The sequence below is a fragment of the Mirounga angustirostris genome, unplaced genomic scaffold (assembly GCF_029215605.1).
Source record: "Mirounga angustirostris isolate CCGP_5_RB_7025 unplaced genomic scaffold, mMirAng1.0.hap1 SCAF_2, whole genome shotgun sequence".
NCBI classification, from domain to species: domain Eukaryota; kingdom Metazoa; phylum Chordata; class Mammalia; order Carnivora; family Phocidae; genus Mirounga; species Mirounga angustirostris.
Genome location: NW_026991710.1, coordinates 75566329 through 75593726, shown reverse-complemented (window position 1 = coordinate 75593726; position 27398 = coordinate 75566329). Strand labels below are relative to the sequence as shown.

Sequence of the window (27398 nt, the reverse complement as noted above, 5' to 3'; positions counted from 1 at the left end):
ACAATAATAAACAAACTGATCCTCCACAATTATTTCTTAATAAGCCAGCTTCTCTTTTATTATCTGGTTTTATTAATAAAAATATGTTGAATTTGATATGTCTATGTTCTTCTCATACATTAGTTAGCAGTCAATAGCATGGATTTTGGAGTCAGACTACCTGAATTTGATAAATGATGTCAGAATCCACTAGCTGGTAAACCTGGCTAAGTCACTGAATTTCTCTATACCCCAATTTCTACATCTATTAAATAGCAAAATAATAGTGCCTACCCCAGAAGACTATTATGTGTCTTATAATACCATACCCATAAAGAATATAGAAGAGCGCTTTAAAAGTGGTGAGAGCTTAATTACTATCATCATCATCATCACCATCACCATTATCTACATGATTATTTCATTCTTTAATTTCAAAGACTTTCTAGTTTTGTCAGAAATTGTAGACATACTCCCGGTCTTTTTCAACTAGTTTATTAGGGTTGCAAAATTTCATTATATGCTTGAATATTTACATAGTTTTGGGAAATGTTTTTGCAAATTTTGACTCAGTTACATTTCATTGATTAGTATTTGGGGAAAAAAAGTGTTAAAGCAGCTGGTCTAAGATCCACTCACTTATTTTACTGTTATGTGTGTTGTGGGAGGAGGGGGTGCGGGCCAGGAGAAGAAAAAAAGAAAGGAGGTAAGTAAGTTTAATGTCCTTATCAACTAGAACTCCAGATAGAGACTAGTAATATTTAATAGGAAGAAGAATCCTTATCTATAAAAGCCCTTAGCAGGATGTCCTCCACTGAAGACTTATTGTTGTAAATAAACTCAGAATCTGTAGATTAATGGTTTATGGCTCCCTGGAAGATGTCCTGAAGCTTTACACTTTTTAGAGTAAAAATGGAGACATTTCATAATGTATATGCTCTCTGTTGTGTGAGGCAAACTGATAAAACTTTCCTTGGAGACAGAATGTGCGTGTCCAACGTGGAAAGAAAGGATTCGGAGAACCATGTAGAATGCCCTATAATCTCTCTCCTCTGTGCCTCTTAATTTCCTGTATCTTGATATGGGCAAATGAACCTATTAGGATTATAGGATCAGTTTGATCCTATATGTTCATTCAGTTTTAACATCTCAAAGAATCCAATTATCACTCTAGAATTTGAAGACTGGGGTAAGTACAGTGGATCTTATTATCATTAATAGCTCTAAATAGCAAATACTATAGGAGTTTGACTCACAAATATAGCTTGTATTTCTAAACCTAAGTAAAATTCTCGGTATACCAAAATCTTCTATTAGAGATTTTCTTGTCCTCATTCATACATCTATCCCAATAATATCTCCTAATTACATCAGTTTAAGTTTCTGTCTCAGTACTTTATTTCTAGGGAAAAGAACAAAGATATTATACATCAATATGATTGCTACATTGCAAAAATGCTATACTCCTGAAATTTTTAAACTTTTGAGCACTAGATTGCTTGGCACTATATTATTATTCCCAGTCACTACTCATATCCATAGCTATCCATAGCTTGTATCTGGTACTGAGCAACTTAGTCTATTTACACTGTATACAAGGTACAAAAAAAAAAAAAAAAGTAAATCAGGGGACCTGCACTTAGTTAACTGGGGCCTCCACTTACCTTGCTCACCTTTTGACTCTGTAATTTGTCTTCTTTGTGTTATATTCTTAATGAGCTATTAGCATGTGTAATCAGTAAATATCTTCCCTCGTGAAGATATAAGGGATGCTTGAGAGGTTGGAATTTCAAGTAAATAAACCCTTTATCTGAAGCCCCTTGTTATCTGCCTCCAACTTAACCTCTCTGATTTTTGATTGCCTAAGACTATTCCCATGCTTTTGAGCTTTTTATTTTTATTTTTTTTCTTTTTTCATTTATCCTCAGATCAACTTTGCAAACTGAGCCTTGATAAAAATATGTGCTGGCCAGGTGGTAATGAACAGTCATTATCTTTGTACATGCACAGTTGCATTTTTTATCTCTTGGTGATGCAGCAGATTCTAAACAAAACAAGCTAATGGGACATTGATAGTATGAATAACACATACAAGTAATTTCTAAACGTCCTTTAAATTGACAGTAAAAATTGCTGCCAGAGTAAACCTTCTTTAAAATACCAAGTAAAATTGGTCTTGATTTCATCCTACCTAATTTATATGGGAATACCAGTGGGTATCAAATATAGAATGGAGAAAGGTGGAAAAATAAAATGAGGAGAATCAAAGGTTGGGAATAATTTATCACTGGATAATCAGTTTCTCAAAAGACAGAAGTTTGTTGTTCCCCTATAGATAGGGTAAGTGGGAAAAAAAAAAGAAGAGAAAATATTTACTAAGAATTTATTTCTCTCTGTTATGAGGCTAAAGGACTTTTCCCTATGCTTGAACTGCATAGGAAAGGATAAGTTGGAAGGAAAAAAAAGAAGAGAAAATATTTACTAAGAATTTATTTCTCTCTGTTATGAGGCTAAAGGACTTTTCCCTATGCTTGAACTGCACAGTAACTTAGAGATACTTTTGGAGGATCATATGGAAGATCAAATATTTATGACACTGGTCTAATTTCCTTATACATATTTCTAGGTTCCTTGCAACTTGCAGACATGCTTGGTAACCAAGAACATCCTGTTAAATAAATATGAGCCCCAAAAGGCAGAGATCACACTGAAAGATGCCAGACTCAGTGGTGTACCGTGGTGCCCTCATGTTTCATAAGTTAATTTCAGAGAGAAAAATCCCTGACAGAGGAAATATTACATTTCTACCCAGAAAAGAAATATAATGGTAGATAAATACTACATTATAAGATGAAGAAAACCACAAAAAAAAAACTTCATTTGTGTGAAATGTTTAGGAAAATTTGAAGTTGCCATATAACATTTATGTGTGTATATATATGCATACATATATGCATATGTGCATTTGCCTATATACATATGCATTAAAATATTCATTCATGATAGATACTTGCAGCGAACCGAGAAGTCAATAGGGTATTGTTAGTATTTTGATTATGCTATCTGTATCTTAGAGAAAAAGAAACTGAGGTCCAGATGACATGTTATTTGAGGAACCTGAACTGAAATCTCCATCCTGTGCTTCATACTTCTTCCTCTAGACTATATAAACTGTGTGCCCAACATTATATATATATATGCGTGTGTATGTGTGTGTGTGTGTGTATATCTATATCTATATCTATATATACTATCTCATAGTGGATTGCTCAAAAATGTATGTTGAACTGAAATAAGTTAAATTTTATACCATTTTACCCACTTCGTGATTCAAATGCCCCGAAGCTGGAGTATACATTGACATGTCTACAAGAGTCCCTATTCTAAGGGCATAGACAGCATTTTAAAAGCTCTAGTAGCAAAAAAATTTATTTGCACACATTATTGTAAAAATGCTATATTGTATTCCAAGTCAGTACTGCTACTGGCAAGTCAGATTATGTTTTCCTAAATTATCTTTCTCTCCTTCAGGTTCATAAATTCTAAATGGTACATGGTGCTTTACACCAAAAGCAAAGTAATATGTTTTCATTCCTCTAAGTATACAAATTAAATAACAACAACAACAAGAGCCCTAACTTATTAGGGTTACTTTTGTCCAAGTCAGAAGCCTAGAACCCTCTCTTCTCCCCTGCATGTTTATGTTAAATCACCAAATCTTATTTTAATCACTGAAATATCTCTCAAAGACATCTATTTCTATCCATCCCTACCACCAACACCATTGCCCTGGTTTCCTTTGAGTTGGAACACCAGACTGTTAAGTCTCATTTTCTCATCCAGTCTGTCTTGGTCCAATGGCAGCTGCAGAATGAATTCTCCACTTGGCAGCCACTGAGTAATCCGATTTTGTCACCACCACCCCGCCCCCACATTTAAAATACCTCAGTAGCTTAAGCTTGCCCCTTGAATAAAGTTCAGGAACTTGAATATGGTTTACAAAACTTTTCATGATCTTTCCCTGTCTACCTTGTTTTAGCTAATGAGGAACCAAGTCCCTATTCTATCTCTCTTCTAGCCGCCCCAGTTTTATTTCAGATGCCTACATGCGCCAAGCACTCTTTCCTCCAAGCCTGAGAATATTCTGTTGCCCTTGCATGAAACATTGTTCCTTCCCCATTCCTGGAATACTCTTCCCTTTCTTTTCCCGGCTAATAACTACTCATCTTAAAGGTTTCCACCTATCTGTCATTCTTATAGCTAAGGACGTCCTCCAGTCACATATTTCCAGAATAGTTGGTGTTTCCCTTTTGTAGAACTAATCAGACTTGTAATTATTTTTGATATTTCTATTTTCCTTCCTTATTCTGTGATCTTACAGTACAGCGTATGGTAGCACTCAGTAAATATTTGTTGAATGAATACCATATAAGAATTAGAGTAATTTCAATATTTTTGCCATTTCAAAGAAAACTTCTTTAGATACCAAGATGCATTAAGATCTCTTTTAGATAGGACAGGTATCGATACAAGAAAATGTGTTGGTACTAAATGATTTGAGATACTGACATAAATGTTGATATGTTCTATTTTGCTACATATAGTATTGAAAATAATCACCATAAAGGATTTAGCAGAAATTGATCAATTAAGCCAATGCTGAAGTATTTGATTTAAGGATCTATCAAATCTTGATTGGCTTACTCATGTAGAATACATAGAAAATGTCAGTGTTTATATGTACTCACATATTTTGAGTGTAGTATTTTTCTTAGGTTTTTTTTTTTAGTTAAACTAAAAGATATAAGCATATATTTTTTTTTCTAAAACTCAGCTCTCATTTTGTCATATCCTTGCTCAAAAATTCTTTAGGGCTTTTTATTTACATACAAAATAAATTCCTCAATCTCTTTCCAGTCGACTATTCTCTCCATGTATTTTATGCACTCTGGTAAATTAATCAATTGTTGTCATTGTCCACATAATTTATTCCAATAGATACGGCAGCTAGAGTGCTCCCACCACCTGAAATATCCTCTTTTCCATAGCTTTACCTATCTTAAACCTGTTAATTTTCAAGTTCCCATTAATATGCTATCAGTTTCATGCAAATTCTTCTAATGTGTTTTCTCTGTTTTGGGTCAGGTTTCCCAGAAAATAGCTCTGAAATGGGGATTTGCTTGCGTGCAGCAGGGTTACCTGAAGTCCTCCTAAGAAAAGCACCTGCAAGGGAGTGAAAGAAGAGGGGCTGGAAAGGGAGAGGTGAAACAGTGATGGAAATACAGCAAGGGCTCAGTTGATGCCTGGGGCCAGTCCCTGGGGAGGAGTAAAATAACTCTGGAGTTACCCCATCAGAGGCAAGGGACTCAGACTATTGTGCAGTGATGGGTCACTGGGTGCATACAACTCTAGGAAGGGAGTAGAACAGCTCCCTACTGTGCAGGGCAGTTCCTGGACAGAGGCTCAGCTGTGTGCCTTCCTGGGAAAGAGCACCTCAGCTGAGAAATCGGGATCTGAGTGTGTACCACCGCATGGTACACTCTTTCTAAGATTCCACAGGGTCCTATTTTTACCACTTTGGGGGCCTTTCGTTGCCTCTCAACTTAGAGGATAGCTTTTTGTATAATAATGCCAATATTCATTACTAGGCTCTAAATTCTTTCTTGGGTAATCACATAAAAGAGTTTGAATAATACATTCCACACTATAAGCATGTGATAAATATCTGTTAAAAGAGTGATAAATACATGAATGAACAGAGCGTACTCTTGGAAGCTGTTTCAACATTAACAGTAAGAAAAAATAGAAAATGATTGCCATTTAATTTTAGAACAAGTCTGTAAATAAAAATACTCTGCTCACATTGCCTGAATGTAATATTATTTCACAAGCTAAGAAAGACGGTAGATCTGTATGGATTAAACTGATCTCTAAATGTCCCAGGGAAGTGGTTTTCAAACTGTGGTTCTAAGAACCAGTCGTGGTGTGAGTCCATCTATGGAGATCATCCCCGACTTTCTTCCAGAGCAGCTCAGCTGTTGTTTTACTTATTATTTAGTTTAAAAGGCTTGAAAGCTTTCTCTAGGGCATGTAACCTTAACAAATTTAAATTATACAACATGAAAACTCCTTACCAAAATATATAATACAATTAAATGTAGGTTCTCATAATACACTAAAGAATGCGTATGTGTTGGATTCCAAAATCCTCAACAAAATCCTAGCTAATAGGATCCAACAACACATTAAAAGGATCATTCACCACGACCAAGTGGGGTTTATCCCCGGGATGCAAGGGTGGTTCAACATTCGCAAATCAATCAATGTGATAAAACACATTAATAAGAGGAGGGAGAAGAACCATATGGTCCTCTCAATTGATGCAGAAAAAGCATTTGACAAAATACAACATCCTTTCCTGATTAAAACTCTCCAGAGTATAGGGATAGAGGGAATATTCCTCAAGCTCATAAAACCCATCTATGAAAAACCCACAGCAAATATCATCCTCAATGGGGAAAAGCTGAGAGCCTTTCCCTTAAGATCAGGAGCACATCAAGGGTGCCCACTCTCACCACTGTTGTTCAACATAGTACTAGAAGTCCTAGCAACAGCAATCAGACAACAGAAAGAAATAAAAGGTATTCAAATTGGCAAAGAAGAAGTCAAACTCTCTCTTTTCGCAGATGACATGATACTTTATGTGGTAAACCCAAAACATTCCACCCCCAAATTACTATCCAGCAATTCAGTAATGTGGCAGGATACAAAAATCAATGCACAGAAATCAGTTGCTTTCTTATACACTAACAACACAACCATAGAAAGAGAAATTAGAGAAACGATTCCATTTACAATAGCACCAAAAACCGTAAGATACCTTGGAATAAACCTAACCAAAGAGGTAAAGGATCTATACTCTAGGAACTACAAAACACTCATGAAAGAAATTGAAGAAGATACAAAAAGATGGAAAAATATTCCATGCTCATGGATCGGAAGAATAAACATTGTTAAAATGTCTATGCTACCCAGAGCAATCTATACCTTCAATGCCATCCCCATCAAAATTCCAATGACATTTTTCAAAGTGCTGGAACAAACAATCCTAAAATTTGTATGGAATCAGAAAAGACCCTGAATCGCCAAGGAGATGTTGAAAAAGAAAAATAAAGCTGGGGGCATCACGTTGCCCGATTTCAAGCTATATTACAAAGCAGTGATCACCAAGACAGCATGGTACTGGCACAAAAACAGACATACAGACCAATGGAACAGAATAGAGAACCCAGATATGGACCCTCAACTCTATGGTCAAATAATCTTTGACAAAGCAGGAAAAAACATGCAATGGAAAAAAGACAGTCTCTTCAATAAATGGTGCTGGGAAAATTGGACAGCCACATGCAGAAGAATGAAACTCGACCATTCTCTAACACCATTCACAAAGATAAACTCAAAGTGGATGAAAGACCTCAATGTGAGACAGGAATCCATCAAAATCCTAGAGGAGAACATAGGCAGTAACCTCTTTGACATCGGCCACAGCAACTTCTTTCAAGATACATCTCCAAAAGCTAGTGAAACAAAAGCAAAAATGAACTTTTGGTACTTCATCAAGATAAAAAGCTTCTGCACAGCAAAGGAAACAGTCAACAAAACAAAGAGGCAAGCCATGGAATGGGAGAAGATATTTGCAAATGACATTACAGATAAAGGGCTGGTATCCAAGATCTATAAAGAACTTCTCAAACTCAACACCCAAAAAACAAATAATCAAGTCAAAAAGTGGGCAGAAGATATGAAAAGACACTTCTCTGAAGAAGACATACAAATGGCTAACAGACACATGAAAAAAGGTTCATCATCATTAGCCATCAGGGGAATCCAAATCAAAACCACACTGAGATACCACCTTACACCAGTTAGAATGGCCAAAATGGACAGGGAAAGAAACAACAAATATTGGAGAGGTTGTGGAGAAAGGGGAACCCTCTTACAGTGTTGGTGGGAATGCAAGTTGGTACAGCCACTTTGGAAAACAGTGTGGAGGTGCCTCAAAAATTTAAATATAGAGCTACCCTGTGACCCAGCAATTGCACTACTGGGTATTTATCCTAAAGACACAGATGTAGTGAAAAGAAGGGCCATATGCACCCCAATGTTCATAGCAGCAATGCCCGCAATAGCCAGACTGTGGAAAGAGCTGAGATGCCCTTCAACAGATGAATGGATAAAGAAGATGTGGTCCATATATACAATGGAATATTACTCAGCCATCAGAAAGGATGAATACCCAACTTTTACATCAACATGGATGGGACTGGAGGAGATTATGCTAAGTGAAATAAGTCAAGCAGAGAAAGTTAATTATCATATGGTTTCACTTATTTGTGGAACATAAGGAATAACATGGAGGACATTAGCAGAAGGAAGGGAAAAACGGGCGGGGGGAATTGGAGGGAGAGATGAACCATGAGAGACTATGGACCTGAGAAACAAACAGGGTTTTAGAGGGGAGGGGGGAGGGAGGATTGGTTAGCCCGGTGGTGGGTATTAAGGAGGGCACGTACTCCATGGAGCACTGGGTGTTATATGAAAACAATGGATCGTGGATCACTACATCAAAAACTAATGATGTATTGTATGGTGACTAACATAACATAATAAAATTAAAAAAAAAAAGAATGCATATGTGTGCTAATAAACTTTTCGCCACAAGAGCTTTTAAAAATGTAGTCCATGCCTTTAGAACTGTCCCCTTGCAGACTCATCAATGCACACTCCAAATTCAAGGCATTTGAAAAAGCCACATTGAAACTAAGATATTGTTTATATAATATTTACACATGGTACCTCTACCCTTGATTTCTTGGTGTGTGGTATTTTCTTTAGCCAAATGATTTTGACAGTAGTGAATAAAACTACCACTATGAACAAGGAAACGGATAAATAGTATGGTATATAGAACACAGAGCTGGAAGCCAAACAACTTGGTAATAAAACTAATTTGCTTTGTAACCAACCCTTAATAAGTCATTTAATTTTTCTGAGGCTCAGTTTTCTCCACCTTAACACTGGGGAAGGATTATCTTTATTTTATATGGGTTACTAATAAATTAAAAAAGTACAAAAATAGTAAAATAAAAATAGAAAGATACATTACTTACCTAATTTAAAAAATCTCTTTTCAAATAATACCTTTGAAATATTTAATAGCAAAACACCTTTGGCATATTTATTAAACCAAGATGCTATTTATCATCAAAATTACACAAGTTTATAAGTTGAAGCTAAAGCAGTTAGTCAAGAAAAGTTTTATTTTATTATTTTTAAAATTCTCTCTGTCATTTATTCATGAAAAAAGTTTTGTACAGTAGGGTAAAGTGGCAGACATTAACCTAGAACCAAATCACTTCCAACCATTAATTCCTGATCTTACAGTAGCCATGAGACTCAGCCTCTAGAAGGAATTATATTTGAGTGCTATAACAGGGAGAAAGGCTCTGATTAAGTCTTATTTCATATTACAAAACCTCCAAGTATATGGATGCTTGCTATTAGAAAGTCAAGCACAAAAAACATGACCCAGACTGCTACCTTCAAAAAACACTGGCATCCAGCTATCTGTATATAGATACAGATTAAAAACCCTGGTGCTAAAAAAAACAAAAAACAAAACAAAACAAAAAAACGGCACTACAAGAAAATAATTTCTACCATATATGTTGTAATTGGTATCATATTTTTACTCAAAATGTGGAGGGATAAATGAAAACACACACTTTATGAAAACCTACCTTTCCTAAGAAAATTGAACCCAAGTTAAAAATTTCTTATGGACCCAGATAATGATTTTAAGAATCTATTTCTGCTGATGGCAGCATGGCAGCTGACTGGCCTATATGCCAAACATATGTGGAAGCAAGTGCAATGCCCAAGTGCAGACAAGCAGAACACACAGCACTGCTCACAAAAGATTCAGAGCAAACAGTTTTTCCAGCCACTGTCAAGATGTCATCATCAGCTAAAGCATGCAGCGCTTCTTCAAACATACCTTTGGTAATTGCTATGTCAGATTGTCCTTGAATACCTCAAAAAGTTGTGAGTATTTTAGAGTTGGTGTTTGCCGTTACATAAACTAAGTTTTTTCAGTGTTTCAGCTAACCCTTCTCTCCGTTTCAGAGAGGTGGTATTCATTTCTGGAGTAAGAATAGATATGTCCATAGTGTCAGTCCAGGGGTTCTGCTAAGTGAATTAAGGATTTCAGCTGACAAGGGTATGCAGAAACCATTCCTCAGCTACTACTAATCTTCTGATCCCCCTCAAATCTACATAACCCTGGATGAGAGCCTGGGTGGCTTGCTGGTTCAGCCAAGACATGACTGTGCTGTGAGCATAAGCAATGGAGTTCTTCAATACTGCCACATTTGTGAACCCCTTCTCCACTTGCTCCTTGCTCTGGTAGTGCAGAGCCACGAGGTGGTGAACCAGATGCCTGTCACAGGCTTCATCCTGAGGGTCCAGCATGAGGAAGATCAAATCAAACCTTGATAATAACATGTGAGGTAGCTGGATATTACCAACGGCTGTTTTTTAGGATTCCATTGAGACTCAATAGAATTTGCCACTGCCAGGATACAGGTGTGTGCACTGAGCTGACAAATAATCCCAGGCTTTGCAACAGTCAGCTGTCCCGTGACCTTGTGCAATGCTGATCTCATATTTTCATTCATCTTCTCAAACTTATCAATACAGCAGATGCTATCGTCACTTAGGTCAAAGGCACCAGTCTTTAGGACCACCTGTCTCATCTCAGGGTCTTTTGTTACTTAACACCGTTAAGTCAGTCCCAGGGAACTGGGTTGTACATATACTGCAGAAGCTGGGACTTACTGGTCCCAGGGTCACCACACATCAGGATGTTGTTCTCAGCACAAAGTGTGTCCTTTCCCATGTGACTAAAATCTTTCCTTTTTCTAAGGAAGAGCTGAAGCAAGATTCCCTTTTTTAAATCTTCATGTTTTTACATGCTTGGAGCTGAGACTGAAGCAATCCTTTCATAAATGCCTTGCTTTCTGTAAAGCTCCTTAAGCAATACCACATGCTTCTCTGAAAAAAGTTTCCGTTCTATATCTTCATCTGCTTCTTCATGCAGATGTTCTGCATCCATTTTCTGATAATAAATGCCATCAATGTGGGTTTTGTAGACAGACTTCACATTACTCACTCTTGAATTGACTCAGTAAGAACAGCTCAATAGATGTCTGTACTGTATACTCTGTCCCCAGGTTGAACCTTGTCAACAAGATCATTGTGAGTAAAAAAGATGACATCATGAAGCATCTGCCTTGCAGGCATATTTTCAGAAGACTCTTGAAGTTTGATCATCTGCTTGTCTGAGAACACAGAGTGGTTGTAGGTCAGCCCTCACCCACGTAGGGCTCAGCAATTCAACCATGGTCCATTTCCACCAAGGCAATGTGAGTGCACACCCGGCATTGCAAGAAGGATTTCTGCATCTCGGGAAGCAGGTGTGACATCCTAATCAACATGCCACTGATGGTGACAGATCGGTCAATGTCTTCCGAATTCAGACTCATGCAATTAGTCTTCAACACAGTGAATGGTCCTACTTAAATCTGATGTTGTATGACTGAGTCCAGTAACTGTCAAAGACTATCTAATTGACAACCATGTTAAAAGTTAAGATAACTTCCTGTGGGTGTACAGATTTTTGTCCAATGATTTTATTCAGTTTACACTTTAACATGATTCCCTAATAATATTAATCACCCCATCATTGCACGTACAAACATCCAGCAATATCTACAGAAACATTGTCTTCTTCAGCCAGAGGGTCAATAAAACGTTGAAGAAAACCCCCAAATTTTCTTCACACGTTGCCATATTTACATATGTTGCTCAAATCACAAGTTTTTGGCCTAGAGACTGCTCACTAACCACTGTATCCTCTGTTGCTGGCCCATCCTGCAAATTCACCTACAGACGCTGATGTAGACCCCACATCAGGCCTCTACCCGCTAACACCACAGCTTGGGGCTCCTTCTGCCCAAGAGCTGGAAGTACCTTATGTCAGTGGTGAATTAACATTAAAATCAAGTGTGAATAGTTGAAGAATGCATCAGAAGAGAGCTGTAAAATAATATGTCCTGTGTGGCAGGCTTCTGCAGGTCAGTTCCCGGTCAGGTTGGCATCAGCAGCAGCTCTCCTGTAGGGGCAGAATTCTCACCTCTACATCTCTGAGATGGAGATGACCTGGCATTCTCACCTGGAGCAGGAAAAGATGGCCACCTCTGAGGTACGTAAGGCTCTCAGGTGTACCTGACAGGTCATGTTCCCAGACAGCCCCAAGAACATTTTTTTTAAAGCTTTTGAAAGTTTTAAAAAGATACAAAATATTAAAATTAGGGGATAACATTAATTTTACTTGAGGATGATATCAATGTCTACTTGAAAAAGACAAGAGAATAAACTACAAAGGAAGAAGCGAGAATCAGGAGTCAAGCTTCAAGAACTGATCAGCTCAATCACAAAATAATATCAAACATCAGCAACTGCCTTACATACCTACAATACCTAGTTTGAAAACGTAATGGAAACAAATTCTATTCATGATAGTGTGTACACACATTCACACACACAGACATACATACTCCAAACTTTACAAAATTTTAGGAATAAAATATAATGCAAATATGTATGAAGGACACCAGTCTTTATTGAGGGCTATAAAAAGATGACTATATGGATAGATACCATGTCCATGGGTGGGGAAGACTCAATATTTTAAAAATTATAACTCAAAATGAATCTCTAAAATTCATATAAATAGCAATGGCTTGGGAGTTACTGATAATATCTGGGAAAAATAAACATTTGAGAATTGACCGCTATTTTTTTTTAAAGAAGAGAAACGTGGAAGTACCTATCTTACCACTTCATAAAATACATTGTAAAGCTTCCATACAACAGTGTCCTGGAAACCCCCGCCTCTCCCCCCACCACCCCCCATATAAATGTACTGGATATTTACAGTACTTATGTCAACTGTGTTGTTTCTTAACTTTTTGGTCTCACCCCCCGCCAAAAAAGAATATAAATTAAGGGACAGACCCTCATTCTTTCACTTGTCTCTTCACAGTGACACAGAGGCTTTGGAAAGTATAGATAGCATGCCCTTAATATAGACATGCAGTGGTTACTTGAATGTAATCAAAAATTTTATCACTAGAATGTTCCAATTGTAATAAAGAGCCTGACCTCATTTGTGATGTTTGGCTGCTGATTTATTTCTAAGTTTTGGTCTCCCTTTCCCCTTTGGCTCCACATCTGGACATGCCAATCAAGAAAGCTCATCCTGCACCTCCTTTGCTGACACCAATAGGAAATAATAAGCCTTGAAAATCTCTAGCCCAAGTACATGGGAATTTTTCCCAGTCCCACCTCCTAGCCACTAGCAAAACCTGACCCGCTCTCGCTGCCTGGCCCAAGCCAGCCTTGATGTCCCTGAGCCCACTCTGCTCTCCTGGGAGTTCCTGTATGAGTAGTAATCTTTCTTTCAAATTTTCCTGGTGCATGCAGTATTATCAACCTGGACATCTGAATGGGATGACCATAATACTCTTATGAGGCAAAGTAATATGACTGGGGAAAAAATAACTCCATTTTTGTTAAAGTCAACTGTGTGAGACAAACGGAAAATGCCAGCAAGGATGACATGACAAAGAGGCTAATAAACTGCAGGATGCTTACACCGTTGAGAGAGCTAAACAGCTAAACAACAAATAATGAAACTGAGCATGTGATTCTCGATCTCAGTGTGAGGTGTTCAAGCCCCACATTGGGCTGAGTTTACTTAAAAAACATAAGGAAACTGAATATCTGCAATGATATATATCATTCAAACTTAGTCTCTAAATACATAGAATGGATATGCTCTTTTAAAAAGTGTCACTGGGCTGAAAGCTTACTGGGACAAATAGACAAATATTCCCCCCAAAATAAATGTCATAATTATTATATTAAATTATTATTTTGATTATACATTTTCCAACAGGAACATTTTCTATAATTGAATTGTTCCATGAGAACCACCTACCTATTTTAATGTGTCTATTTCCCTCCCACTAATACTTTCACTAAATAAGTATCTCCTAAGCAACCTCCCAAACTATTATCCTGTCTTTGTGAGGAACTTTCAGAAGAATGAATATATTCAGGTTCCTGCATCCTAGCCAAACCATGAATTAATAAATTGGCAGGATCAGAATCATGTTCAACAACTTCCCTTGGATTCATACCTGCCAAATCTCTACATAGACAGATAGGGAGACCTTGGCAACACTTTGAGTTTAGATTTGACTTATTCATTTTTTAGTTGAAATATCTTACTCTGCCAATATAGTCAAGGCATTTAATTTTCAAACACTTCTGTTGATAAGAGTCTAAATTCTCATTAAAGCAATTCTTTACCAAAGAGGAAACATACCAAAAGAAAGGTCCAGGCTATTCTCCATTTGCAACATTTCTTTCTTCCACTTCCTGGTTTCTTGTACATGTAGTTCACTTCTAATGATAATTTTTTAATTTTTTCTCTGGCTTTTCTAAATACATTCATATTTCATTCGACTAGCTGTATCTCTTTTTGTTTTAGGAGCGAAAGGCGAACACATTAGAGAGAAAAAGGGATGGGTAAAATGAGGAACATAAACCTCCAAATGTCTGTCTTCTTTGTGTAAAGGGTACAGGAGAAATTTGTTTGTTTTATTAATCATTTCATTTTAAATCCAAGAAGCTGTGTGAGACAAACGGAAAATGCCAGCAAGGATGACATGACAAAGAGGCTAATAAACTGCAGGATGCTTACACCGTTGAGAGATCTAAACAGCATAAACTGCCTCCTGGGAACAGAGCACGTAGCTCAGCCAAAACAGGTCACAGCCAGGCTAAACACTATACTGACAGTGACGAAGAAGAATGCACCAAATATCTAAAATAGTTCACGAAGCCTGCAAAATATTAACTGTTTAAGAATTATATCTTTTTTATAAGATAAATTAAAGATCATTTCCTCTAATGTCTTACCATGTATCATGTCATCAAAAAACAGTGAAGTCTTGTGCTTATTTTTTTCAGCTGATGGTACATTTTAAAGAAAAAGAAAACCCCAACTATTTATACTTTGTGACAAGCCCAAAAATAAGTTGAGTATCTCTAATCCTAAGGGTATAACAAAGGCAATTGAAAACATTTCAACTGCTAACTTTATACTTGCATACAATTCCCTGAGAAGTAAGGAAGGGCTCCTTGTTTTATGCACGTATGTGACTTTCTGACTTTGTTTCTTAATTTTTTTTTTTAAATCAGAAAGAGAGAGAGTGAGAGAGTGAGTACAAGCAGGGGGGAGTGGCAGGCAAAGGGAGAAGCATGCTCCCTGCTGAGCAAGGAGCCTGATGTGGGACTCGATCCCAGGACCTTAGGATCATGACCTGAACTGAAGGCAGACACTTAACTGGCTGAGCCACCCAGACGTCCCTGACCTTGTTTCTTTTAATGTTTCATTTCTCTATTACACTGCCTTGTGCTTTGAATTGACAACAATATTGATGACAAAAAAAAATCCTTTTAAAAGATACCTCAACAAAAAATGACTTATTGTATCCCCTTTAGGTGAAAATTAAGGAGAGTGAAACATTAATCAAAAGTTACCTTCTTTCTAGAAACATCGCCAAAGGCAAGGGAAGCAAGGGCAAAAATGAACTATTGGGACTTCATCAAGATAAAAAGCTTTTGCACAGCAAAAGAAACAGTCAACAAAACCAAAAGACAACCGACAGAATGGGAGAAGATATTTGCAAATGACATATCAGATGAAGGGCTAGTATCCAAAATCTATAAAGAACTTCTCAAACTCAACACCCAAAGAACAAATGATCCAATCAAGAAATGGGCAGGAGACATGAACAGACATTTTTCCAAAGAAGACATCCAAATGGCCAACAGACACATGAAAAAGTGCTTAACACTGCTCGGCATCAGGGAAATCCAAATCAAAACCTCAATGAGATACCACCTCACACCAGTCAGAAAGGCTAAAATTAACACACAGAGAGGAATATTATGAAGCCATCAAAAAGAATGGAATCTTGCCATTTGCAACGACGTGATGGAACTGGAGGGTATTATGCTGAGCAAAATAAGTCAATCAGAAAAAGACATGTATCATATGACCTGACTGATATGAGGAATTCTTAATCTCAGGAAACAAACTGAGGGTTGCTGGAGTGCTGGGGGGTAGGAGTCATGGGGTGGCTGGATGATAGACATTGGGGAGGGTATGTGCTATGGTGAATGCTGTGAATTGTGTAAGACTGTTGAATCACAGACCTGTACCTCTGAAACAAATAATACATTATATGTTAAAAAAAAGAAGAGAGTAGGAAGGGAAAAATGAAGGGGGGAAATCGGAGGGGGAGACGAACCATGAGAGACGATGGACTCTGAAAAACAAACTGAGGGTTCTAGAGGGGAGGGGGGTGGGAGGATGGGTTAGCCTGGTGATGGGTATTAAAGAGGGCATGTATTGAATGGAGCACTGGGTGTTATACGCAAACAATGAATCATGGAACGCTACATCAAAAACTAATGATGTCATGTATGGTGATTAACGTAACATAAAAAAAAAAAAAGTTACCTTCTTGATGGTCTCCAGCATGGAACGCCCTCCCTGCCAAGGCTTGGAGTTCTTTCTGATACACGACAAACTGGCCATGCTGTGCCATTTTCGGTCCTCCAGTTTTTTATGAAAAGCATTAGCAAGCAAAAGCACTGTGTCATATATGTAAAGGTTTGAAATCTGAAAAGACATTAGATGGTAATCATTAGACTCATTGATGCCGACCATCAAGAGTAAGGAGAAAATCATCAGCTCGGCTGTTTCCGTTCATGTCATAGATGGCTGGTTTACTGGGTTATTTATTAAGCAAAAGGTTTCTTTTTTTTTCATTTCCTGGGTAATTTCACCATTGACAATGAAGTCTTGTCTGATTGTACGGCTCAATTGCTTTTTCAGCTTATTTAGGTGTGAAAGAGAAGATAAAAAAGAAAAGTTTCGACAGAGGCAAGTCTGTTAGTGTCAGATTTTGATAATCACTGGCCCTTATTTCTTTCTGAAGAGGTAAGGGTCTAAGAGCTTCAGATTGGAAGGGCAAACTGAATAATACATTTTCTGAATATGTCAAGTTTTTGCATTCTGATTATTCAGATGGAGAAATATCAACTCGATCTTACATATAAAATGAGTGTCATAGGTGCAAGTAAAAGGAAAGGGGCCATCTGTGTATATGCACGGGTCTATGGGGATTCAGTGATGAGAAAATGAGAGAACACAGCACCATTCATAAACATTACAATTATCAAGGATCCATACAAAATTATCTAGTTATACACAGGCATTGCAATTCATTAACATGACAAATACCATAAACTATTAACTGCGTGTGAATATGTGATATATATATTAATGCTTTCTTCTTCCAAAGTAATCATGTCATTACCTTCCTTCTATATAAATTGAAAAAATGAATCATGAAAATTTTTGCTATGATCTGTTGCACTCTTATACTTAACTCTTGCCAGAAGTACTATCCATACTGTCAATTATAGAAGGTGTTTATTTTTCAAAGAAATTAGAAATTATTTAGGAAATATAAACACCAAGAGATATCCAAAGTCAAGAAAAGATTTTAAATGTTGTATTATTACTTCTCTGAAAGAAATATAAAATACAAAGTAAAAAAAAATGAGGAATCAATGTAGCTATGAAAGTTAAATCCATCTTAAAGTGTTTAAATTTCCTCAGATTTTTAAACGTATCTTGTTATCAGTTTTTTCTGAAAACAAAGGGGACAATATGTTGATTGCCCTTTGTTTATGATTAATTATTAAGGAATCTTACAAAATTGTTCGCCCACATCACAGAATGGCACTAAATTTCAACTATTGGGATGACAGTTTAATATGAAAAACTGTTAATAAGCACTTCCTAACAGTGCCTTGTGAGTTTTCTTTCATTACTAGGAGAATCTTAATCATTTGTGTTTACTAGGCATCACTTTATATGCATAGTACTTAGGGAAGGCAGGCCTTTCTTTAAAGAGACATGGACATTAAGGAGGGCACGTGTTGTAATGAGCACTGGGTATGATATAAGACTGATGAATCACTGGCCTCTACCTCTGAAACCAATAATACATTGTATGTTAATCGAATTAAAATAAAATAAATAAAATGATGTGACTTGAAAAAACAAAAGAGACTCTTATGCACCGTGTGAAATACTAGTTTGTTCTTTATAAGGAAATATTAAGGCAGGCTAGTCTCACCTTCACCTCCCTGTACTTCCCCTGCCAGATAATTACTAGAGAGACTAGGGGGCGTGGCTGAAATCTGCAACGAATGAAGACTTGAAGATAAAAGTAGTTGATGAATCAAAATTCAGTTTGATCTAGACTTCAAAGACCCAAAAGGAAAACCTTGGGACATTTTCTCAATAATCTTCAATAATCTGGCCTCTTTCAACCTTTCCTTGCTTCACTTCCTCAAATTTGCTTGCTTTTATCTCTCTAGCTCTCTTTGGCTTCTCCCTCTGACTGACTGCTCTAAGTGTATATATGAAATGGGTGGGGTAACACTCTTTGATGTCTCTTTACTTTTCTCCAGCTACCTAACTTCTAATATTCAATTCACAGGGCACAAGTTAGGTGAATCCCACCCTGACAATTTCTCAGGACTCCACTTGTTTCCAGGCTAATTGGGCAGTCTTCTTCAACTCCCATAACGCTCATGTTGCAAGCCTCTATTTGCAACATATCATACTGGTAAGATTTTTTTTTTTTAATTTGGTTTTCACACTAGAATATGAGTTCCTTCGGATAGGGGCTCATGGTGGTGCAAAGTCCCCTTTGCTCTTTTGTTTCCCTTCTTTATTTCCTCCTGACTTAGCCTAAAGCCTAGCACACATTTGGTTTTTGATAAATAGTTGTCAAATAAAAGAAGACAAAGAAAAGAAAGTCAGGTTAACATCAGGTATGTCTGAGAGAAGTCAAGATGTGAGAAACCTGGCAACTTGCGTTCCATCCAGATCTTGACCCTGCCATGGCACAGTGTCTTTTGCATACTCTGAGGCATGTACCTTGAGCATCCGTGCTGCTCCTAAAGGTGAATGCCTTGTCCTTGATATATGACAGGTGTTTTCGACAAATGACTGCCTCTCATTCCCACCTTCCAAACTATGGAATCGAAAGGGGGTGATGACATTCTCTGAGATTTCTATTACCCCTTCTATTACTTCTTTCTCAGGGAAGTGCCTATCCTGTTTTGAGGTTCACGCTCTTTCCTATGCTATAGTCCTATTCTGCCATCACCTACTGGTCTCTTGGTCACTCTGTATTCATGAGGTCTTTGACTCCTCTTCTCACAGTGATTCTAAACTATCTCCCTGCATTTAAAGAAAAAGGCACTGCAATTTCTACTGAGATGATTTTGACTTCTATTCTGGCCACAACCAACACAAGTGACTATTTACTGGATGCAAACACATACCTCCTCTAACATCTTAAACTCCAATTTCCCCACCATCTGACCAATCATTTCTCTCTATCTTACCTTCACTACACTTGTTTTCTGACTTAACTGAGCCCCCAGCACCCACCTCCTTTATAAGACAACCTTCCACAAGAGACTATGGACTCTGAGAAACAAACTGAGGATTCTAGAAGGGAGGAGGGTGCGGGGATGGGTAGCCCGGTGATGGGTATTAAAGAGGGCACGTACTGAATGGAGCACTGGGTGTTATACGCAAACAATGAATCATGGAACACTATATCAAAAACTAATGATGTAATGTATGGTAATTAACATAACATAATAAAATTTTAAAAAAATGAAGAAAAACAAAAGACAACCTTCTAATATTTGACAGCATCCATCACTTGCCCTGAAACATCCTCTTTCCTTCAATTGTTCATCATTTGGTATAATTTCTAGGCTGCTCATCATCTCAGCATTTTTCTTCTGTCCTTCTCTTATTTTTTGATGTTTCTGTTCAGAGTTTAGAACTCATAACCAACACATTATTGCAGATGTGATCTGACTGGGACAGAGTAGTATAAGGGGTTATCTCTCTTGATCTTAGCAAAATGCTCTGCTAAGGTGACCAAGATTGCATTAAAATGGTTTAGAGCAAACAGGACTTGTGCGAGCTTCAAACAAAATTCACCTTCATCTGAATAACTTTAAACTGCTGTCAGACCAGGTCTTATTCACCCAGAGTTCCTGTAATGATTTTGAACCTATCCTTTATCTCTTTGAAATTTCAACTTTTAGGTTTATTATTAGTCAGTGAATATTAATAATTTGGATCTTGATTATATAACACAGCATAAGCTTTCTCTCCTGGCTTTGTGCCATTTACAAATCTGATAGGATTATTATTCACTTTTATTTGTGTAACGGTAAATATTTGAAAATGTAAGGTCCAAGAATACTATTTTGGATGACCATAGAGAGTTTCTTGCACTTCAAGAGTAGAATATTTATCATTATGGTTGAACATTCTTTTAGTTCCATACTTCCCAAATTGAAGGTAAAAGAAGGTATGGATATTAGAAGTAATCACAGTTACAAAATATATCTGAGCCATGTTCTAGGCATATCAAATTTGCTCAAAGATTTGAAGAATAAACAAAGTAAATGGCAAATTATTTGAAAAATTACTTTTAATTTTAAAGAAACTCGTAAGTTACAACTTTTAAGATAATGAGACTTCCATATATTTAAACTTTTTTCTTTTTCCTCTTCTTTTTTTCTTTTTGATCTGAAAACAGAATGTTTACTACTACCTTCTATTCTTAGGAGTCCTTTATTGAAATATTTGTGTGACATCAGCCTATCTAGACTTTTTAATGCCTTCCTATAAGGATTCTATAAAAAAATTGGTCAAACACTACATAAAAATCAATATGCAAGAAATAGGTATATAACATTCTCTCTATTTAAAAAATTAGTAAACAGGATTTAGTTTGGTAGTGCTTGCTTTTAAGGAGTCCTATTGTCATATTTAAAGTATCCCAAACCATATATTTAGTGATATATTCTACAGTTTATCCAAATATCAACTTTTAGTGTATTAAACTCTGTCAGAATCTTTTTCCTTCCCTTTGAAACTTGGAACAATATACCAATGTCATGTAGCTGGGTCTTCTTCCCAAGTATTTTTCTAGTATTTCCACTTATAATATTGTAATCATATCTACTGCTTTATTTACTATTCTAAAACAATTATTTGACCTCATTTTAATGCAGTAAGGCATACACTTACCATCTCCAAACCCTGATCTTTATAAATGAGTGGTTTACTTTTTAAAAATAACTTTAATTTTTCCAATTTGAAGACAATTTTTCTTAGATGGAGACAACAGAGGCAAAAAAAAAAAAAAAATTGAACTTTTCTATTTTCTCTCCATTAGCAGCCAGATTAACATTAGTTTCACCAAGCACTGAATGGCTCACTTTTTTCTTGTTTCATATATTGTAAAAACTTTGTTTCTAGAGCTAAAAGTTTTCTTTAACATTTATTTTGCAACTTCAACTCACCCTTGATTTTAGTCTTTCTGGAACTAATTTAAAGATTTGGAAAGCTTGTTTTTTATTCTTTCTAAATCTTCTCTTTCTCTGTACATTAAATTAAGTAAAGCCCAGAGACCTCTACTGAGGCCCACTTGTACCCTCTTCTCCCCTGTTGTAATGATTACTGTGATTTTATAGTTTGGGTTTCTATTTAATAGTTGGGTCTCTATTTTTAGAGCTCACTTGAGTCATACTTTCATACTTTTACTTTTTCTGAGTTATTTTTAATAGTACCCTGCTGATAAGATAAAAATCTGTCTGTTATCCTATTTACCTGCAAACTTTTATGGTCTCCAATTTGAGGGTTACTTCTCTGAAGGAATCCCTTACTTCCAAATTTTTAAAACATACTATTCTTGCTGTTTCTTCTAACTTCAGTGAGATAAAATTTTCACCAAGGGAAGCCTCTATATCAAATGCTCTTCTTTTAGTGGAACATCTTAAATTCAACAGCCCTGCATTTAGATTCTTAACTATATAAATCTCCACATATAAAATTTCTTTCAGTTTTTCTTTTATATAGTAAATATTTTGTCAAAATCTATTACATATAATAAGCAGGTTACTAGGTAATAAATCTTCAAAGAAAAAGTAATTTTCTTATTTTCTTCCATCTGTGGGTTTGATGGGAGGAAGATGAAGGTGGGGGATAAGAGGCGTGGTGTTTCCTGTACAGTCTTAACTCATTATATAGGTCTGGGGATATGAAGAGGAAAGAAGAAAGAAGAAAGAAAGAGAAAGAAAAGAAAGAAAAGAAAGAAAAGAAAAGAAAGCAAGCAAGCAAGCAAGCAGAGGGAGAGAGGGAGGGAGGGAGGGAGGAAGGGAGGAAGAAAATATTTGTTCCCTGATTTCAAGATACTCATTAACTGAATCAGAAGGATTATGCTTTTAGGTGAATGTGCTTTAAAATACTGTGTTGTTACTTTCTGCTCTCCCAATTTGTACATTTCCTGCTACTTCCTTTCACAGGAATGGCCTTTACTATTTCAAAATTTTCTTAATCAAAATTCTTCCATTTTCTCCATTTAGAATTCTATTATTTTCATATCAATCATGCTCATGACCAATTAATATGAAAAGACAGGTCATTATAAGCATATAATACTGGCATTAAAATTTAAACAGGCCTTGTTTAGGCTTCAGAGTGGCTTACTTTAACCATTGCCTTCTCCTTAATTACATTCAAATCCATAAATATTCATGAAGAAGCAAAGCAATGTGGTAGGTGTGATGGAGGAAACAAATAGACGTGTACTTCATGGGATTTTATGATACCAGATCCTGGAGGAGACCTAGTCTCACAGAGCCTAAAGCCTAGTAGGGAACACAAAGTTCTGTGGGCAATGGTCCTGGTAAATATATGCTGCTCCTTACAAAGGTAATAAGTATGAAGAAGTGGTTGGATAAATAGTAACTCATCTAAAAAAAAATCCAAAGCTGACTAAAGATAGGAAAAATGTGGAGATGTCTTTCAAAGGAAGAAGTCGTTTTACAAAATGACCTTATTTATCCAGTATTATTGGGGATGAACTAATTCTTACAGGGTTATATTTCCAAACTGTCCAAACTGAGAATCTCTAAGCACTAAAACATTTTTGATATTAAACATTTTGAAGGAATAGTTTTCTAAAATATGTATTTTTCTGACTTCTGAAATTGACTATTACTTTAATCTTTGTTGCCTTCTGAGTTATTGTTTAAATACTAATATGCTAGCAGTATACAATTATACCCTTAGGAGTTGTTTTATGACAGAGTTGTTTTTATAGGAAAAGTCCTACATTGACAGGATATTTGAATTAGTGTATCTGATTAATTTATTTTTTCCTGTCTTTTGCCTGCTAGAAAGTGCTTCTTATGGCTTCTGACTGTTGTCGATGTACCTGCGTTGGTAACACCCCATTCCACCTGACATATTGAGATTTCCAGTGCAAAGGAAATAAAACTAAATAAAACAGAATCTGATAACATTTTCCTTAAGAAAAAAGAAAATAGGCTCCAGGTGAGTATTTAAAGGACATCCTTATGAGTAAATTGCAGGGATTGGATGTCCTCTATTTTGCTGCTCAGAGATTTTATTTATTTACTTTCAAGTTCTTTGTTGTATTCTGAATAGCAAAGGTTTCAATTATATCCCATCTGATTTGGATAGGACTATATATATCTTTTGCATTTCTAAGTAGTTTTTTGATGAACATCTTCAAACTGGAGACTAATCATTAAAAGAAGAATAAATGTCTATGTCCTTGTTATGCCAGAAAAGTCAAGCAAATTTAATAATTTGGAATTTGGCATTAAGGAATGTCAATCACAAATTCTACCATGGTAAATGCTATAGATCTACTTGCTGAAAAGGAAATAAACTTTGATTATTATATTTTTATTAAATGAGTATATATTTTGTTATAATGAGGTCAAAAAGATCAAAGACACAAATTCTTAGCACTCCTGCATCAGACTTAATTAAATTTCTAGAGGAAGAGAATAGTTCAGAACATGCAAACATGTATCATTCTAAATCTAATACAACTCAAAAAGCTCTCTCTAAAATTGGCCAATGAAGCACCTCGAGAGAAATACTGTAGCATTTAGAATATACCTCCATATTCTGAGCAAATGGATCCTTTGGATCACACAATGTTGAAGATATTCGATGGTTGCCACGGAAACATCGCTGACTTATGTTCTGGGGGACTGGAAATGTCTGCCGGATGATTGTTAACCTTCCAATTGACCTTCTTACAAGTTCCTGAACATCCACATCATTTATTTCCTATAAGATAAGATAAGAAATGGAAGAATTAGAAATGCTTTAATACAGTAACAGAAACACACAACTATTAATGAGTTATTTGTAAATGCTAAGGAATTCGTTACTATAACGCATTTGCTGAGTGCTTAGGACACATCCAAATGAAAACAATACATCTTCATTAAAATGATCAACTCATTTGTAGGTGTTGTTTGTGCTTTAAATTATATACATTAATGCCTAAATAAGTCTAAATGGAGCAATTGCCTTAAATGCACCTTACTTATAGTAATTTTCTAGTGTATTATGTTGAACATTTTAGAAAAATATTTGTCTAAATGTTGAAAAAGATCATAAAATAACTGGATTTCAAGGTACCCAGAAGATAGCTGCAATGTAACTGAGTACCCAGAAGATAGTTGTAATGTAAGAGGAATATATATATTGTTCTTAACAATGAAAAATGGGGTTTTTAAATAAAGCATGTAAAGAAAGCAAGATGACATTTAAAAAAAATATTTCCCAATTATTTCTTAGAACTGGCATTAACTCATACATTTCTCTTGGTAAAGAACAGATTAGCAAAGTGTTCATAAAGATGAAACATTTCTTATTATACAATGTAAACCAGGATAGATGAATGAAAAAAAAACCCCAATGTTCTTTATCCAAATTGATGTTATCTTACATGTGAGTATTTGTCAAACTCAAAGAACATATTTTCTATTTCCTTTTCCTCCCACCTCCCAACTCCAGACTTAAAGACTTGGCTCAATCATGGATGCAGAAGTAATGAAAATGAAATAATATTTTTATAATATAATATCTGTTCTAACTGGAATTAGTCAGAATAGAAGTGAATCAGAATAAATTTTAGTTTTAAGACAGTCTTTACTAAAGAAGTGTGTGCTTCATATTGTCCATTTGGAATGTTTTAAACCAACGAAGCCTTTGCAATTACATATTATTGGTTTCAGTAGATTCTTATAGCAGCAGAAATAAAAGATTTGACACAAGATAAATTTTGGGCTGCAGTGAGCATTTCTCAGTTTTGATTTGAAGAATTATTACAGAATAATGAAAAAGAAAAAGACTATTTACAGGTGTAAATTGTCTTCTTTTCCTCTCTAGATTAATTACATATTATTCTTATTTAAAGCATATATTAGTTTTAAAATTCATTATTTTTTATCTTTACAGAATTGAGATTTTCTGAAAATAAAACAATACCTGCCATCAGCTGTATTCAGTATAATATCCTGGATTTCTGGTCAATTAATCCTTAATGTACCATAAAAAATTATTTTTCTCATTTAAAATGCCATCTTTTTCCTTTAGTCTACGTCCTTTCACTAGCCATCAGAAACACTATCTGGCAAAAAGCAGGTCACTTTTTAATTCTCTTTTATCTACTCACAAAGCAGAATTAAACAATGTCTCCTCAACTCCATTTTAAGCCTGAAATTTAACCAGAAATCTTTTAAAAGTAATTAATATTGCCTTTTAGTGTCTTTACTTTTTTTTTTTTTAATTCCATATTGTGCAGACAGGAATTTTTATTTAAAAGGCAGTGAGAGATTCTACCACTTTTTCCATAATGTTAACTAATTTTTGTTATACATATGGTCTTTTTTTCTTTAGTAATACTGATATAGCAACATTTTGTCAAAGAGTACCATTACTACCTGCCCCAGCCTTGATGAACTACAAATCAGCATGTTAGCACAAAAACTTACATTAACTCTCTACTATATATTTGATAAAATATTAAGCACTTCACCTATTGTCTCATTTTCTACTAAAAACTGCATTCTGATTCAGATACTGTGATTCTTACTTTATAAATAAAGAACCAGAGAAATTCCAAGGTCTTCATTCAAAATATTCTTTACTCATGGTATGAATTTATAAATGTCATTAAAAGAAACACTCTCTAAAGTAATTATACAAGAAATCCACATTTCCTCGTGGGAAATATTTAGATTAAAATTCACGAATGATAGAAATTAAAACTATAAAGATATATTTTTCTAGTATTTAAATTAACACCCTGATGATTCTACAATTTTTTTTTTAAGATTTTATTTATTTATTTGGGAGAGAGAGAATGAGAGAGAGCACATGAGAGTGGGGAGGGTCAGAGGGAGAAGCAGACTCCCCGCCGAGCAGGGAGCCCGATGCGGGACTCGATCCCGGGACTCCAGGATCATGACCTGAGCCGAAGGCAGTCGCCCAACCAACTGAGCCACCCAGGCGCCCCCACCCTGATGATTCTATAAGGAATAATAAAGTAATCTATCATGAGCCAAAGTCTAAGTGGACTATTTTGAAGCCCACAAAAACCTTTTACAGGTTTTGAAAACTGAAGTTCTCAGGTGTCTAAGTGACTAAACTATATCTGAGGAAATGTCAGTTTAAATCGAATATATTTTGTCTCTTATTATTTGGGGAAGGGAAAAGGAAGTAACTTTCTGAGAGGAAAGAATCTGCCATTCTGAATGAAGTTAACAGACAGTCTGTCTCAAAAAATTCACTTGCAGTTTTAGTTTTGACACCTGATCTCAAAAATAGTTTGATAGTGATATGAAAACTTGATTAGGCAGCTATTTTATATTTACAGAACTTTACTTTTGCCATTTCAAAATGTGCATTTCAAGAGTGACAGATGCAATGTTATGTAAACACTGAAAGTCAAATGAATACTTAATCTGTTAAGATACCCTTTTAAATGAAAAAAATCCATAAGTAAACTTCTATAATAAAATATGAAACTATTATATAATCTGTTAGAATCTACATTGTTCTAAGACTCCGAACTTTAAAAAATGTGCAAACCATCAGATTTTAAAAAATAACCATATATAGAACCAGTTCAAACACTCACTCTTCCAAGCCTCCAGTACCACCAAATTATGCTAATCTCTATAAAGATATACAGAAATTTTCTGAGTTTTAA

At 35.7% G+C, this 27398-nt stretch overlaps 1 protein-coding gene and 1 pseudogene across 1 annotated transcript in view; both read right to left on the bottom strand.

Annotated features, from left to right (window-relative positions):
- The window catches only part of GRID2 (glutamate ionotropic receptor delta type subunit 2), a 1408631-nt gene that overhangs the window by 494909 nt on the left and 886324 nt on the right, over positions 1-27398 (bottom strand). The window contains exons 6-7 of the mRNA XM_064584815.1: positions 24290-24463; positions 16697-16858 (exon numbers count right to left, since the gene is read on the bottom strand). Coding sequence (XP_064440885.1) covers positions 16697-16858; positions 24290-24463 — 336 coding nt within the window. The remainder of the gene's footprint in view (positions 1-16696; positions 16859-24289; positions 24464-27398) is intronic.
- Positions 9837-14301, bottom strand: LOC135362878 (DNA replication licensing factor MCM4-like; annotated as a pseudogene).